A 16,888-nucleotide genomic window follows, 5' to 3' on the forward strand; every position below is an offset into this window, starting at 1 on the left:
CTTAAGTTCCAATTTTTCAGGGACAAATTTTACTACAACTGCTTTGTATTTTTTTTTTTTATAAAGTTTAAACTCAAAAATTTTCATGGATCTTACTTGTCAAGGATAGTTGCATAAGGGTGCCTTGTATTTCTAGTACAATGGTATTAAATTTTTTTAAGAAAAAACTTGTAGGTATCCATGATTTGGTACATTGGATTGAGATTTTTTTGAAGTAAATAATGTGTAAAATTATTAAATATATGAATCTTTCAAATCAAATTATCGCATGCTAATAAATTAGAAAGATATTTTTCTTTAAAATACCAATAATTCTTCAAACTCAATTAAAGCACAAAAAAAATAAGATTATATTTGATATATTATTAATTTATAAATTTTATATATTATTAATCAATTGAATGAAATCATTTTATTAATAAAATAAATCAGATGATTTCATCTCATTAATAAATAATTTTTTTAAAAATATTAATTTTTATATATTTATTTTAAAATTTAATATTTATTCATTAATAAAATGATATCATCACGATATTTTAAAACTTTGTTTGTCTCATTGTGAACCATTTAACCTAAAAATTGGTTGGTACAATTTAAAAAAAAAATTTTAATTTATTCTTAAAATTTTTTATTTTATTATATATATATATATGATTAAATAAGATATTATGCTTTAAATTTTTTTAAATTCATAATCTCTAAATACTAACTTTAATAATATATCAATTTATCTAAAAAATAGTAGACAATTGGTGCAATTTCATCATTCATTCACTAATTAGTAATTACTTGCCTTGCTTGCTAAAATTTATCCCTCCCTTCCCTGGCTAGCTGGCTCCCCAATCAATCATCAATGGCAGATCCCTCAGTTTACTATTTTTTTTTAATCTACATTTTTATTAGACAGAAAATAACACCAAATAAAACAAAAGAGAAATGGGCCCATGGAGTTAATACATGAAAGCTACTGATATTAACACCTTTTTTTTTTTATTAATATTAAGAGGATCAACTTACACTAAAATTTTTTAATTTTATATATTTTTAATTATTAATTTTAATAAATTTAAATATAAAATTAAATTATTTTTAATTTATTTTTCTCATCTTTTATATTTATTAAATTAATAATTAAAAAAATTTTACACCGAGTTGATCTCTTCTAATTAATATTTATTCAAAGTGTACCTATACTTTTAGACTTTTTTACTAACTCAATATATATATATATATATATATATATATATATAAATCAATGTTACAAACAAAATACACTTGCTCTCTTTTCTCTGTATGTTCCTCGTCCGTTGTTTGAGTGGCTTGGTCTCTGATAATTTTTTTTCTTTTTTCAGTCGTCAGAAATAAAAAGTAACAAAGAAAAATAACAAGGAGAAGGCGAGCAAGGGAAAAGTCCAAAAACTCACAAAAATCAACAAATAAAAAGAAAAAGAACCGAAGAAACGCCTCTGATGCCTCTCTTGTTAACTGTTTCTCTGAATACCCTTTTAATCTCAAAGACCCATTTTTTGATCGCTTTTCGTTTCATCGTCTCAATTTTCGTTTTTTTTTTTCAGGTATTATTCCTAATCTTTGGGATTTATATTGATAAAAGATATTAGCTTTTTAAGATCATTTAATTTTATTTTTTATTGGGATTTCTTAGTTTTTGCTAACTTTATTTTTTATTCGATTTTTTTGAAAAGAATTCAAGGGATCGAGGTCGAACCTTGTTGGGTTCTTTCCTAAAGTTTTTAATTTTAATTGTGTATGGGCATTCTTCAATTTAATCATCTGATGCTAAATTCTTTTTTTTTTTTTTACTAAATAGGGGAAGAAACGGGATTGGGTTTTCTTGTTTCGTGTATTTGTCCAAAATCAAACCTTTACTAGTACAAGAGACGGCTTAGATGATTTCTAAAAGACCTTTTTTTGGGTTGTTTCCATTTAGTTTAATGGATTTGTCAATGTGATAAAGTTTTTTTTTTTTTTGTCTTGAAGCAGAATTTTAATTTTGCATACTTAGATGGCTGAGATCCTGATTCTTCAAATTACATTTTGTTGATTTTCTAATTTGAGGCTTGAAGAAGCGACATTTTGATCTTGGGTTCCTGCTTTCTCAGCATTTTACTTTCCTTTTGATTTGATGTTGCCTCGAAGCGTGTTGTACAACAGCTTGAATGTTCTTCACCAAAAGATATTGAAATCTTCCCTGTTTGTGAACTGAAGCTAAATGTCAAATAACGAGCACATTATATGTGGTAATAATTTAATGTCATCATGCTTGTATCTAATTTTACTTTTCAGTGTTCATCAATTGTTTCTTTACTCTACTTCTAGCTTGCAGCTGGTTATGGATGACAATGCATGAAAATATTGACAAATTTATGGTTGAGTTGTAGGCTTGTAGCAATGGCCACTTGATTGGTTTCCATTTGGTCATCGTGCCGTGTATTTAACTGCTCGATTCTGCACTTAATGTGAATGAAAACTAGTTATAAGGCTCTTTGATTTGCACATGAATTGAGTGGTTGTGAATAGAGTATCATTATATGTAAAAACGGAAGGCAGAAGAGATATTGGAAGAAAGATTGATTTACTTAGCTTGCTTAAAGTTGGCAACTTGGCATCTTGCAGCCAAGTATCTAAATTAGATTGTATTTATAATTATGAGTCTTTGTAGTCTTCTTTTACATGAATTTTAGCAGATGAGTTGATGAAAAGGATGGGTTAATTAGTGTTAAAAATAATTTACACAATTTGATCTGGTCAGTTTTGCTAACACTGTTTTGCACATTCTCAGGCGCATTTGCATGTGCGCAATTCTGAACTGAGTTTGAGTTAGTATACCGAGTGCCATCTATGTTGCATGAGAGGGACTATGCCAATAAAAGAACAAAGTAGCAGCCACAGGTATATTAAATCTCAAGACAGCAGGATCTGGAAAGTAAAAAACAATAATAATATCTTGTTCAACTGTTTTAAGCCCTTTCAATATACTGATAAACCAACAATTATAATCTATAAGGGAGGGTGAGAGTGTTTTTTGGTGGGGGGGGGTTATGAGTGGAAAGACATAACAGTCATTCATCTTGGGCATATTTTTTTAGACTGAATGATTTATTGGAATAACATTTTATCCTTGACAAGTGCCACATTAGGTGATGCTTGGGATAGGCTCAGAGATGATCTCTTGTAAACATTCTCTTTTAGCTTGTTAGGTTCTGCTAATCTTCTCATTATTTGCTGCCTCTTACTTCCAGAGCATTATGTTGCGGATCATATACCATTCATGATTGAAATGGCCTGAACCATAGAATTACTGCCTTATGGATGCCAAGCACAAAGTCTCTTGGGATAAAGAAATAGTCAATCAACTGCTTTCCTTATAACCATCAACCTGTCAATTGATATAAGTTCATAACTTGATCTTTAATTAAGATGGCATGTTAGAAACTAGAACTGTTGGTACTCTGTTTTTGTTTTGATAGTTTTGTTCTGCTTGACCTATACGGATTTCATGTTGCATGCTATGTAATGTAAAGTTATTCTTGCCTGACCTGAGGTAGTTATTTTTATAATGTCAAAAATCAATATCCATTGTCACTGAGGTAGTTATTTCTTTGGGCTCAAGTTGTTACTGGCTGGGGCTTTTTCTTGCAGACATGCGTGATACATCAAAAGCAACTGGTCAATCCTTTATGACCTGGGAAAGCTAAAGAACTTGGGAGTTTCAGAACATATTTTGTAAGTTGTGGTTGCAATGTTGTGGGTTTCTTTTTAAAAACTTTACATAATTTCTTCTTGTATGGCTTAACCCCTCTCCCTCTTCGTTTTCCCTTTTTCGTAACTGAAACGAGAATTTGAATATTGTGCTTATCTGTTCAGATTTCAACTACCAGTCTGAGCTTTTGTATCCCTTTCATATTTTGACCCGAGAAGTGCGTATCTTGAACAGGCATTTGTTTTGTAAATTTTGGAATAATTTTAGCATCTCTGACATATTCCTAGGTGGAAGATATCATTCCCAATGAAAGGTCAGGGGGGCACCATTGATTCCTTCTCTGAAACGGACGAGGGATCTAGCCCCAACAACACTACTATTGGTCAACCAAATTCTTTGCATAACATGCTGAATCCTGTGGAAACTCGGTTGTCTTCTGGTGGGACAATGCATGGAAATACTATTGCTTCCGATGTTCCAAGCTTTAGTGGCTGGAGTTCTGGTGAACCAAGCTCTAGATTGAGACTGCAAAACCATGCTATGCAGGATGTTCTAAGTCACCATCTTAATGATGATGGAACAAAAATGGAGTGCGGTCGGTCTTCTTTTTATGGTGCTTGTTCTGGGGCTGCTCCAAGGTCAGAAGAAAGACAGACCGAACCACCAAATGTTGTTTTTCCTGGGAGACTGAATAATGGATGGAGTGGCAATCAGGTCAGAAGTGGCCCCATATATTTGCAGGGTTCCAGCTCTAATCACATTCCACAAAATGTGAATCTAAATGAAGGATTTATTAGCAGCAGTGGTAATGGAGGGTCTGGTGCGGGAACTGGTTTAGGTTCTAATCTCCACAACTCAGGTGGACTAGAAAGAGAGCAGATATCTAGTGCCAGTGTTTCTACTGATATTATTGGTAGTTCATCTGGAAGCTCTAATTATGTGAGGGAGGAAAATAATGATGGTTCTGGCTCTTCTTTGGACAGTTGGGGTTTTTCCTGCAAGAGGAAGGCCCTTGAAGGTACTTCTGGACAGTCTTATTCTGCTGGTACTTCAAGCTGTTTTCAACGAATTGAAAATGCCGCATGGCATGCTGATCTTTCTTGTAATGATGCTTCTAGCAGCTTGAGTTTATCTACACACTCTCAGAATTTCCTTAATGTTAGTCCTGATCAACCGAATCCTAGAGTTGGGCTTGGTATGAGAGGAGTTGTTCCTGATGCATTTCCTTCTTCAAGTGTAAGAAGAGCAAGTCAGGGAAACCAACAAGAAACTTTACCATTTAGTTTGTCATCAACAGGGGTTGCTGGGCGTTCTAGTTTTGGCTCTCCTGGTCACCCTAGAGCTGCCCCACTTAGTGACTCTGTAGACTTGAGATCAACAGCAGCAATAGCAGGACATTCCAGTTCTCCCCTGACTCAACCTCATATGAGGAATATTTCTGTTGTGCCAAGAAATGTGCATCCTTTCCCTTGGAATGGTACTTCCAATTCAAGAGTTGGCAACCCATCAAGTTCTATTAATTCTGGAGAGAGAGCTGCTGCATTACGAGAGGAACCAAACATAAGAAATATCCCAAGAAACAATGCAGAGCATCCCATGTTTGTACCGGCAACTGAGATGAGAAATGTGGCGCAAGATCCAACAGATTGGAGTTTGGCTTCTGGAAATATGAGCAATTCTGGAGGTATTCCATCTTCTAATCGACCTAGGCCTAGTTTAAGCATCCATCCTTTGCCCACTTCTGCCTGGATTCCTCCTCACAGCCCTCCGATACATAATCAACAAAGATTATCAGAATTTGCTCCTTGGTCTTTATTTCCTCCAATTGATTCTGAATCCGGTGGTCATAGTGGCCATTTTCCACTGATGTCTTCGGGCCCTTCTGCTTCCTCACAAGAGACAGTGGTGCCTTCTGAATCTAACAGCCAAGGTAATAATCAAACATTCCCAGGGTCAGCATTCATATTGGAGAGACAAGGTGATGATGTTCTTGGGATGGCCCACTCATTGCGAGCTTTGGCTGCTGATATTGAAGGGAGACACCGGCTAATGTCTGAGGTTGGTGTTATGAAGGTTTTTTTGCTAGTTTTTAACTTCATTGCCTCTGTACATTTATATGTCTAAGGCTACCTGAATAGGGTTTGCTTTCAATTAATTTTAATACTAAATAGTAACACATTTGCCTTTTTAGATAATGATGATTGGTAGCATTCTAGAATTACTATAGTTATCTGATCCTATATGTGCATCTATATGTATTGTTGTGTTTATATGCATATAAACTTACACCTCTGTGTGCATGCACACATATGGTTTATATACTTAAACAAACAGAAACCATAAATCAATTCTAAGAAGACGTAGTTTCATTTCTAAATTGTTATTGATATTGTTCTTTTAGTTTCACAAATTCCTTTTGGATAGGATATTTACAGTGTGCCTTGCTTTATTTATCCTTTATATTGGATTGAACTTTCTAGGACACAAGCAGATTCATTGGTTCTTTTCTCTCTGTTTTTAATTTTTGATATTCTATCTGTTTGTACGTATTTTTTTATCTAAAACTTGCGTCCACCTCATTCTCATCAAAATATTTCTTCATTTTAAATTTTATCACTATCTTATGCTTATTTTGTGAAAAATTAACTTGTCTAGTTGTCTAATGTTTCCCCTTCCTTTGCAGTTTCATACTTGATATGATGACAACTATTTATGATTTGCACTTCCAGAATTAATCAATGCAGTTAACATGTCATATCAGTACTTAATCATATACTGATGTAAATTTTCGCCTTCTGAAACATCTATTCTTCAAATATCTGAATATAATTCTAAGTTCATATGATATTAACATTAATATAAGAATGTTATTTATTTTAGAAAAAAAAAAAAAGCCAAAGGAAAACATTAACATAATTTTTTTCTAAAAAAGAAATGAGACCTGTAGTAAATCAGGCTTGTTATCACATTATTCATATGAGTGTTTCTGCAAGCTACTTGGATCTTCCATATGAATCATTTTGACCTTTTAGCGCATTATTCCAAGCTGTATACTCCATTAGATCCCTGATAATATTCATCTTTTTTTATCTAGTCTGTATTTAGTTTGTATCAAGTTATCTGTTGCCATTAGTTCTTTCTTTCCAACGTATATGATTCATCATTTCACCATTTTTTTTTGTCCCTGACTGTTACCTGATGTTACCTTAATATTTAATTAAGATTTTAAGTCTTGAGCAATAGCAACCTAGAAACAAAAATGGGGCAGTTTTGCATTACTTTCATGCAATTTTTATAATAGATTGAATGTTGTGATGCTATTCTGGATGCTGTGGCTTTCTACAAATATATTAGATAGAAATTTACATCGGTCAGTGCCACTTATTAGTATCTCTCTACTAAAATGTGCCATCTCTCTAGTTCTCTTTTCTCTCAGGTTCTGTTCATTTGTTTTTCCTTTTCATTTGTTCAATCTTGTTGGATGTAGATGATTTCAATTTACCTCTTATTTGTATTAATCTTTTTTTCAAGAAAAAAAGTGCTGAAACCACCTCCATTTTGGTGAAATTCCTAATTATGCAATCCATATCTGTTACATAGTCTGTTTATATTTTTGCTTATTAGATTTTTAATTTGTCAATTTTGAGAAAATCATGTCTAGTACATAAATTGCCAATTAAATTTGAGATAAAAGATATGCATAAAAAATTTTGCCTTAGTTGTAAATTTATAGTTTTTTCTGTAATGGCAACTGAACTTAAGAAAACATTCCAATAACTTACTGCTCATTTTCTTCTCCATGTGTTAGATTCGCCAAGTATTGAATGCTGTGCGTAGGGGGGAGAACTTACGAATTGAGGTTTGTTTTTTGATTTGTGCAATAGTTATGTTACCATGAAATTTTCATAATAGGTTGTGAGCTCACAGTAGGGATTTTTTTTTTTCTTTGACTACAATGATTTAGCCGGTTAAGGTTGAAAATGATTCATTTCCTGTTTGTTATACCTTTTATCTTGCTCAACATTTTTATCAATAGGTCATATGGTTTGTGTGCAATTCATATCCTTTCCCAATTATTGAATTTTTCTCATAACATATTTTCTCTAAATACGACTAACCTGCTATAAGAACACTTCAATGAGTTTTTATTTCTTTGAAAATGAATGTATTTCTTGGCCTGGATTGAAAACCTATTAGCTTCACGTGGTTAGATAACTTTAGTGGAAATGTATGTCGTCTCTTCAAGGGAAATGATAAAAGTTGGGGACAACTTGGTGCTGATGAGCAGAAACAATATAACTCATTCTTGATCAGCCTCCTTGCACTAGTTGGGATAAATGCAGTATTCTAGAATATGTTTTCATTATGGAGAATAAATTGTGCTTGACTTATGTTTACTATCTTAGTCTTGAACAGTCTGTCAGAGTTGATTTTCAGGCAAAGGATATTATTGGATAATTTGGTGTATGGAGGTTTGTTTGATGTCTCTAGATCATTGGCTAGATTGCTTCAACAGTTGAACATGCTAGTGATGTGGGGATATGGTTCTCAACCTTAAGAATACTGAATACATGTCCATTGTACTTTCTAAATTGCTTTCCATCAAATGAGAGATAAAGACCTCTATTAGTGGAGCACCTAGGTAGAAGCCTAGAAAGTGCTCCATAATTTTTAGTCCATTTCAACTTTATATGTTGTATTACATAAGATTTTTATGTGATTACCTTTCAGGAGAATATGCTGTTTGATCCTTTCATATATCGCGGTTTAGCTGAAACGCATGACAGACATAGAGATATGCGGCTTGATGTCGATAACATGTCTTATGAGGTAAAAAGGGATTGCTGTTTTATGTTCTCTCACTTCGCATTAAAAAGGTTATTCTTCTTACATAACAATTGGAACATTAGGAATTGTTGGCATTAGAAGAACACATAGGAGATGTGAGCACTGGACTGAGTGAGGAAACCATTATAAAGTTGATGAAACAGCAGAAGCATTCATCCACTGCAACAGAATCCCTACAAGAATTGGAACCATGTTGTGTTTGTCAGGTAAGATGCTAGACGAGAGTAGCTAAGATGCTTTAAATAGCTTTGTTGATTGAGCTTATCTGTTAGTTTTAGTTTTGTTTACCTTGTTTGAACATTTAAACATGGCAGGAAGAATATGCTGATGGGGATGATACTGGGACACTAGATTGTGGACATGACTTCCACGCTAACTGCATCAAACAGTGGTTAATGGTAAAAAACCTGTGTCCTATTTGTAAGACAACAGGCTTGCTTAAATGAGACATGGGACTTCAGATCCAATAATAGGGGTGGATTATATCTGATTTAAATCGGCTTTTCTTGCCCTTGAATGATAACTTTCAAGGCCATGTAGCAGCTGTTAAATGTTATGAATTGCTGGATGAGTTTGTGGAATAACTTGCATAAACCATCATGACAATGATAACATATTTGAAATAATATTTATGACATTATCAATCTTTAAGAGGTCAACATTCGTTTATTTTTCAGCTGGAAATTAACGCTATATTGAACCTTTGAACATCTACATATATGGTTTTTGACTGTGTTGACTACCCTAACCGGTCCCCTTGTTACAGAACAGCAAGGGGCTCCTTTATTAGCTATATACTGGAATAGGCTTCATTTTGATCGAACGGTGCCATTGAGTACTGTTCCATGTACCGTGACTTGGGTTTGTTCTATTTGAGCCACAGCACATACGAGCTGATTATAACCCATTAATTTCATTTTGTATGGATATTAGACATAAAATGCATAACCCAAACTTTTTAATGCATAACTTTACTCCATAATATTTTCAATAATCCAAACTCTTTCGTATTTTTCATCGAGAGAGAAGAAAATGAAATTGATACGTGTCTAATTTGGTTGCCATTGGAACCTAACACCTTGTCTACGATTTTTAAAGACAACGAAAAATATCAAAGTGAGTTAAATTGGGCTAAGAAATGAAAATATCAATGCAAAGAAAAACGTAATTTGAAAATAAATAAAGGGATTACAAGGATTTAAATTCAGATTTATGAGATGTTGTCTTTTAAAAATGATTACATATATTGAGTTAATATGTACCAAGTTGGATTCCGACTTCACAAGCAGCATATCTTTATCTTAAGGTTCTTACGTTCCAAAATATAAAGCAGATATAAACTCTTTATAGCCAAAGTTTTAGCAACCGTACAGGCCATTGAAACAATCCTGGTCATGAACTTGGCTTGCAATTATTTTCTCAAAGACACTTCAAAATCTTACTCTTAAATGATAGTGGAGAATATTATTAATGTACAAGAGCATACCTAACAGATTACAGACAAATATTTCTTGTATTTTGCGAGGTTTAAGATCCTTGAAATGGATATACCTTAATACTCACTTCATTCTTTTACTTGAATTACAAAGAATAATGAAAAAAAAAAACTGTAAAAAGCAACGGAAACTTATTTCTACATGTTGGAAAGCAATTCCCACAATGGTAAGCGTTCTGCTCCCTGATTGAATCATCGCACGGACGACCTCGCAGACATTGGCATTGGCAATGTTTAATTTGTTCATATTCTGGTTGTCTTCGAGTAATCTGTCAAAATACTAGTCCTACTTCATGAAGCTTTTCCATGGCTATTGTCAACCTTAACCTATCCGGCGAACTACTGTCATAAAAACTTTTCATCAGTTAAAAGATAAATGCCATGGCATCTTCTGCAAGCTATTTCCAAGTTAAAACCCCCCATGAATTGACAGGGAACATGGGTAATTCAACAAGTGCCAAAGTCAAATTCAAAAAAATTTAAAAGGGGATACATTAATGGTTGGGCCCCAACTGCTGCAAAAATGCGCAAAGACAAACGAATCTCCCAATTGTTGTTGTGACCAAAAGATTAGGATCAAAGTTGGTGTTGGGGGCATGTGAGCAATAGCAGCCATCAGCCACAGGGAGGAAGAATATGAACCAGTCCATGTGATTCCATTGTTTTATTCTTCTATTCCCACCAACATATGACCCATCATCTCCCTTCAACTTTAAGCCACACTCCTGTTTCCATGCCTCGGCATGATTCTCCCGTGGATCTTTTGTTAGGTGTATTTTTTAATTTAAAAGATAAATTAGTTATTTTTTTATTAGAAACCTGTTTATATGTCATGATTATTCCGTGAATTTTTTGTTAGAAGTATTTTTTAATTTAAAAAATAAATTAATTGTATCTTTTACTTTAAAATCAATTTGACATATTTAATATTACGTTAATTCGATTATATAATTATTTTATTTCACGAACCTTTCTTTTTCAATATAAAATAAAGTTATTCCGATTATATCAATTTAATCTCATTTTCTTCTTACATTCTTTTTTTTTTCTCCTTCCAATCTCTTTTGTCTCAATCTTTGACTTGAGCTTTGATACGCAAATGCAAGATATATTCTTTGCTTTTGCCTTAAACACTATCTTTTCTTTCTTTTCTTTATGATTTCAGAATTTTAACTCTCAGAGCTCCACACCTACACCTATGCACGCGAGCATGAAAGAGCTACCTATCTTTGGCACTCGACAGTACACAGTCAAAACCCAGTTTCAAGTTTTCATTTGACGTGCTCTCTCAAGCTTAGGCAAAAAGATTAAAAAAAACCAGGAATTAACAGAGTACCCTCAAACAAAGAAACAAATAAGGAAACCAAATTTTTTACTGTCAGACCTCGGGGAAAAAAGTAGGGGAAAGGGACAGAAAAAGAAAGATGAAGGAGGTGGTCTGGAGTTCAGAGGACAAAGTAACCAAGTTTCAGGATGTGAATGTGATATATGAGGATCAGCTTTTTATAACAAGTTATCAGACAATCGACCCACGTTTATTCTCCACTCAGAACTTTGACATTTGTAACATTTGATTGGCGGAAACTGATTTTGTACTGTTTTTGTTATTTGCAGTATTTCTTATAGAAGCCGTAATTATTGTAACAACTCAACCTTTACTGCAAAAACTATGGATTTTTTTTCTTTTTTTGTTATTGATTTCTAGTATTCGGAGGATTAATTACAGAACTGAATCCAAATGACTTGTTTATCCGTAGGATTGGCAACGGTCGGATTATGATGAATTTTTGTTTATTTCGAATTTGTTTCGATATTTATAATTATAAAATTTAAATTCGATCTGATTTAAAATTTTTTTATTATTTTTATATTCGAATTTGATATTATATAATTTTATACTTGATCCGACCAAAATTAATAAAATATTATTTTTAAAATTTAAATATATAAATAAAAAATTTAAAAATAATTAAAAAATAATTTTTAATATAATATTAGATCGGATTTGCTTAAAATCCAAACTTGATTTTTTTTTAATAATATTCGATCCGAAACTCGATTTAAAAAAAAAAATGATCTTATGAAGTCAGGTCAAATAAAAACTTGTCAAGTTTGGGTTAGGCTGTTAACCCTATCTATATGACAATATCTAATAATACTGAAGCAATTGAGTTCGAACAAAATTTATCTGAAATTATATAAATGAAGTTTATAAAATTTTTTATTAAAAATAAATAAAACAAATAAAATTTTTAATAAAAATTTCAATAAGATAAATTAATAAAATTTAATATAAAAATCAATAATATATAAAAAATTATTTATAATTCAAATTTAATTTATAATGATAAAAATTTTATCAATTTTTTATTAAAAATATTTATTTAATAAATATATTAAAACTTTTTAAAATTTTACACAATTAATCTATATAATAAAAAATTTTATTTTCAATTTTAGTTTTATTTATTAATTTTTAATAAAAAATTTTAAAACTTTCACTTTCAAATTTTCGTATAAATCTTTTCCCACCAAGCTCTTTTAAAAAACCAAACGCTCAACTCTGAGTTTCAGGAAAAGTCTGCCGAACAGCTATGAAACATGCGTCACACCCACCAAATTAAATCAAATCAAATCAACTTTTCATAATTATTGGACGCTTTGCGGGCACATTTCACCCATAAACTAATCATATCCTCATCAGGAGTTCCCGCAACATATGAATAAAAATAGACGCAACAAAACAGGTCGATCTTTTCATTTGCTTTCCTTAACAAAAATTCTTACGTACAAAATTATAGTATTATATACAAGAAAATTACAATCTAAGGCCTTGAAATTTTAATTTTTTATTTTTGGTTAAGCAAAAATTATTTTTAGATTTTATCCTATACTTTTTTTTAGAGGAATTTAAATAGGTTTATCAAATTTTAAAAAATTTCGTAAAATTACATTATCACGTCCTGTTAAAGGATTCAAATCCAACAATAAAAAAATTTTTTCTCGAATTCATTATAAATTTTAATAATTTTCTCATTCAAACAAAAATAACAAAATTAATTTTTTTTTTCTTTTTGAAAATAAAGGAAGTATCATTCAAAAGGGTAAGATTTCAATGCAAGCAAAATCATCCGAATTCCTAAAAGAATCTTCAGGCCATGAATCCCGAAGCAACTTAAGCAGCATTTGAGCCTTCCTCTTAGCCCTATCCGTACAATCGCTTTGAACCAACAACAGCAACTGCGTCAGTACGCCCGCACTCACCGCATCCCTTTGACTCTGTTCCGACTTTGAACACAGCGCCATGAGCGCACCAGTCGCGTACTCCGTAGCCCTGTCCGAAATCTTTAATATTGTCTTAACCAACAATGGAACCGTAAGCGCGTGTGCCGTAAACGCAGAACAACCCGAGCGGATCCGACATAACAACTCTATCGTCGCCATAGCTCGTTCTGCGGAGCCCTTATCCAAATCGGCTAACCTGTCGATTAACGTCTCGACCGCTCCGGCTTGAACCGCTTTGTGCCTTGTTTGTTTTACTAAGCACAAGGCAAAAAGAGCTCGAATGCTGGTTTTTAACGCGCATGGATAAGAGTTGAGGTTTCTTAATATGTCGGTGACACCTTCGAAGATTTCATCTACATTGCTTAACTGTGCTCGAAGATCTGACGATCTAGTTCCAGAGAGAACGATTTCGATGAGCGAAGCTGAGTTGACTCGGACTTCGATCAAGGAGTGGAACAAGAGTTCTGATAAGTAGAATACTCTGTTTGAATCGGAAGCGATTGAAGCGCACTCGGATTCGGTGAGTTGAAACATTACTAAAAGCGCAAGTGCCTCCTGGTTCAACTCCGACGAACCGGAACCCATGTCTGAAAATAAGATGCTAATGAGTATGTCACGTGCGTTGTGAGAGGAAAGCACAGACCGGTTTTTGTCAGAGTCTAGGGCGAGTCCCTTGAGTCGACGCACAGCAGAAAGACGAGATTGAAACGGATTCGAAACGGAGGAAGCTTGATTCAGTAAAGACCGAACCATGGTAGGCTCGGCAGGTTGTTTAGGTGTAGGAATTCGCTCGATACCAAAGGCCTGGTTCGCGACACACCAATCTTGAATAAGGCGGCGAAGGGTATGGTTAGGGATGAAAGTGCAGTCAGAGAGAGGGGCTCGAGTGACAGGACAAGTGGTGTTACCAGTTGCAACCCATGACTCGATGCTGGTTCGGTCATAGGTTTGGCCGGTGGTGACCGTTACAGGGTCACGCATGAGCTCAAGTGAGATCGGACACCTGAAATGATAAGGAACTTGCACACCATCCAAATCTAATGGCTTTATACTTCCAGGCATCTCCAGAGAAAAAAAAAAAAAAAAACAAAGTAGACCCGTTGGGGGAGGACTCTGAAATATTCTCTAGGGAATTTTATATGGTGCCTGGTTTTGGTTACACACTTAGATGAAATATTCGGAGCAGAGAGACAAGAACCAAATAGGCTGTTGGGACTCCCGGAGAGTGGGGTTCTGCTCTTATCTGACTAAGGGCCGCATGTGTGGCATTTGTAAGGTTATGTTTGGACGAGTAATTAAATTAAAAATAATAATAATTATTATTATTATAATTATGATTGAAAAAATTATATTAAATAAATTTTATTGAAATTAAAATTAAAATTTATCTGATAATACAATAAATTCAATTATATTACACTAAAAGTACAATGAAATTCAAACCCTCACTGGATCTGGAACCTTACCTGATAGAGTTCAAGGTTTGGTCAAAGGAAATGTGCAACTTGTTGGGTCCCACTCTTTTTCCAGCCTGACATGGAATCCGACTTCTGTTTACATCAACTAATAATTTGCAATGAGACTGACTGTTTAATGTTTATTATTACTACTGTTTATTTTTTAGATTTGATTGAGCATCATTAATAATGGCTTGGCTTATGTTTTGCAATTGAGTCCTTGTACTTTGGTGTTTTTCTACATCATGGATTATCTTTTTTGCGCTTTAAGATTTTTTTTTTTTTTCATATATAAAGAATTGAGAATGTGAGATATTGAGAATTGACACATTGTTTTTCTAGCAAATTTGAATTACTATTTTCCTCAATTTAACACAAGTTCAAACTTCAAAAGTAAAATTAAGGTCTTGTATATTACAATATTTTCTTTGAATAAATCTTATTTTAAAAAAACAATGAATATCTTTTTTTTATAAAGTAGGTACTTATTTTATATTAACCAAATGTCTTAAGTTAGGTTTGGATTCTATAATAATGGAAAATCTAGATACCAATTCCAATGAAATTCATTCAGTATAAATTTTTTATTAATTTTTTTATTTTGATTACAGTAATTTTTATTATTATTTTCAATATCATCAGAATTAATTTCATTTTTCATCCAAATGAAGCCTTAATCTAATAACTACATAAAAATTTAACAATTGAATAAATATTAAGTCAAATGATATGCATGTTAATAAAATTCTTATGAAAATTATAAATTCGAAAGTACTTAAAGTCATAATATTATTCTTAAGTGAATTAATTATTCTATGAATATACCATGATTTATAATCTTCTATGTCTCTCTCTTTTTTTTTTTTGAAACATCTATATTCATTAGTAACTTATTATTTGAACTTAAACAAAAAATAACTTTATATAAAAAAAGGACAATAGTTTGGCTGTGATACTATTTGGATTGCCCAAATTTATGAAAAAATAAAAGGAATAAAGGGTGTAGCTGAATTGAGTTATGCCCATGATCATCAGCAAAATAGATATTTTTAGCTTATCTATCTTTTTACTTGCTGTTTTATGTCTATGCTTTTACAAGTTAGTAAGAAGACTAACTTTATGCAAGCAAGCATGGTTTGCATGTCCTATGGGAATCACGAAGACAAAATCATGTTTGGGCTTGCTTTACAGTCTGGTTTGGTGTCAAATCTTTAAAGAAATCAAACCAATGGTAAGCTTAATCTTATCATGTCAAGAAGTTTGGATGTGCAAGTGTAATTTATATGAAAATTTATGTTTATTTAAATCAATTGATTTGAAATTAATGACGTGTTTTATCTTTAAATATAAAAAATTACACTATCTATAAAAGCTTCTGTGCCTTAAAAAAAATTATTACTATATGGAAAGAAGAAAGGTTTTGAACATCACCAAACCAAGTGGAAGTGAAACCTTCAATTTGAAGTAAATTTAAAAAAAAAAAACTTTTATTTAGTTGCATTAAGACCCTTTGCCTAGACGAAATCTGTTTTGACAATTTGGCTACAATTAGATGCGGAGACTGGAGAATTGCAAAGGTAAATGAAAATATAAATAAAATTATGAAGGACCAAAATGAAATATGAAAAAGTTTGAGGAAAAGAAGAGAGGTTGTCTCTCCTCTAGTGATGGCAATGGATCGAATTGGGGTGAATTTTTGCTCGTCCGAATTCAATCCGATTTTAACATATAAAATTCATACTCGACTCAACCCGATAATTTTTTATTTTTTAAATATTCGAACTCAATTCAATCCGATATTATATAAAATTAAATCAAATTCGATTTGATTCGAAATTAATAAAATATTATTTTTAATATAAATATAAAATTAAATATATATAAAAATATATAAAATTAGATAAATAATTTAAAAAATAATTTTTTTTACCCGATCCCAAAATCTTTTTATGCCATCCAATCCAATCCCACTCGATCCGATACCCGATTTAAAAATAAAAAAACTTTAATAAATTAAATCGAATTGAAACCCGTTAATTTCAAGTATTTTTACCTTCTCTACTCTCCTCCTCTTTATTC

The 16,888-nt window shown here is 32.4% G+C and overlaps 1 protein-coding gene and 1 pseudogene across 24 annotated transcripts; one reads left to right on the top strand and one right to left on the bottom strand.

Annotated features, from left to right (window-relative positions):
- Positions 1-1,260: 1,260 nt before the first annotated feature.
- LOC111296177 (E3 ubiquitin-protein ligase MBR2-like) lies at positions 1,261-9,231 on the top strand. 23 transcript variants are annotated; one of them, XM_089745477.1, is made up of 9 exons: positions 1,261-1,577; positions 2,002-2,261; positions 2,804-2,913; positions 3,635-3,747; positions 4,012-5,782; positions 7,533-7,583; positions 8,456-8,554; positions 8,635-8,778; positions 8,887-9,231. In XM_089745477.1, exons 5-9 carry the CDS (start codon positions 4,031-4,033, stop codon positions 9,016-9,018), a joined length of 2,178 nt encoding a protein of 725 aa, XP_089601603.1. In that variant the 5' UTR covers positions 1,261-1,577; positions 2,002-2,261; positions 2,804-2,913; positions 3,635-3,747; positions 4,012-4,030; the 3' UTR covers positions 9,019-9,231. The 23 variants fall into 23 exon arrangements, with proteins under 23 accessions (XP_089601603.1, XP_089601601.1, XP_089601609.1 ...); XM_089745475.1 differs by having other exon boundaries at positions 2,005-2,261; XM_089745483.1 differs by having other exon boundaries at positions 2,005-2,261; positions 3,664-3,747.
- Positions 9,232-13,075: 3,844 nt separating this feature from the next.
- On the bottom strand, positions 13,076-14,603 carry LOC111298703 (U-box domain-containing protein 26 pseudogene; annotated as a pseudogene). The gene has a single exon (XR_016328498.1). The product of XR_016328498.1 is annotated as a U-box domain-containing protein 26 pseudogene (transcript).
- Between the last annotated feature and the right edge of the window lie 2,285 nt (positions 14,604-16,888).

The sequence above is a fragment of the Durio zibethinus genome, chromosome 16 (assembly GCF_047325235.1).
Source record: "Durio zibethinus cultivar Kanyao isolate XHJ-2024 chromosome 16, ASM4732523v1, whole genome shotgun sequence".
Lineage (NCBI taxonomy): Eukaryota > Viridiplantae > Streptophyta > Magnoliopsida > Malvales > Malvaceae > Durio > Durio zibethinus.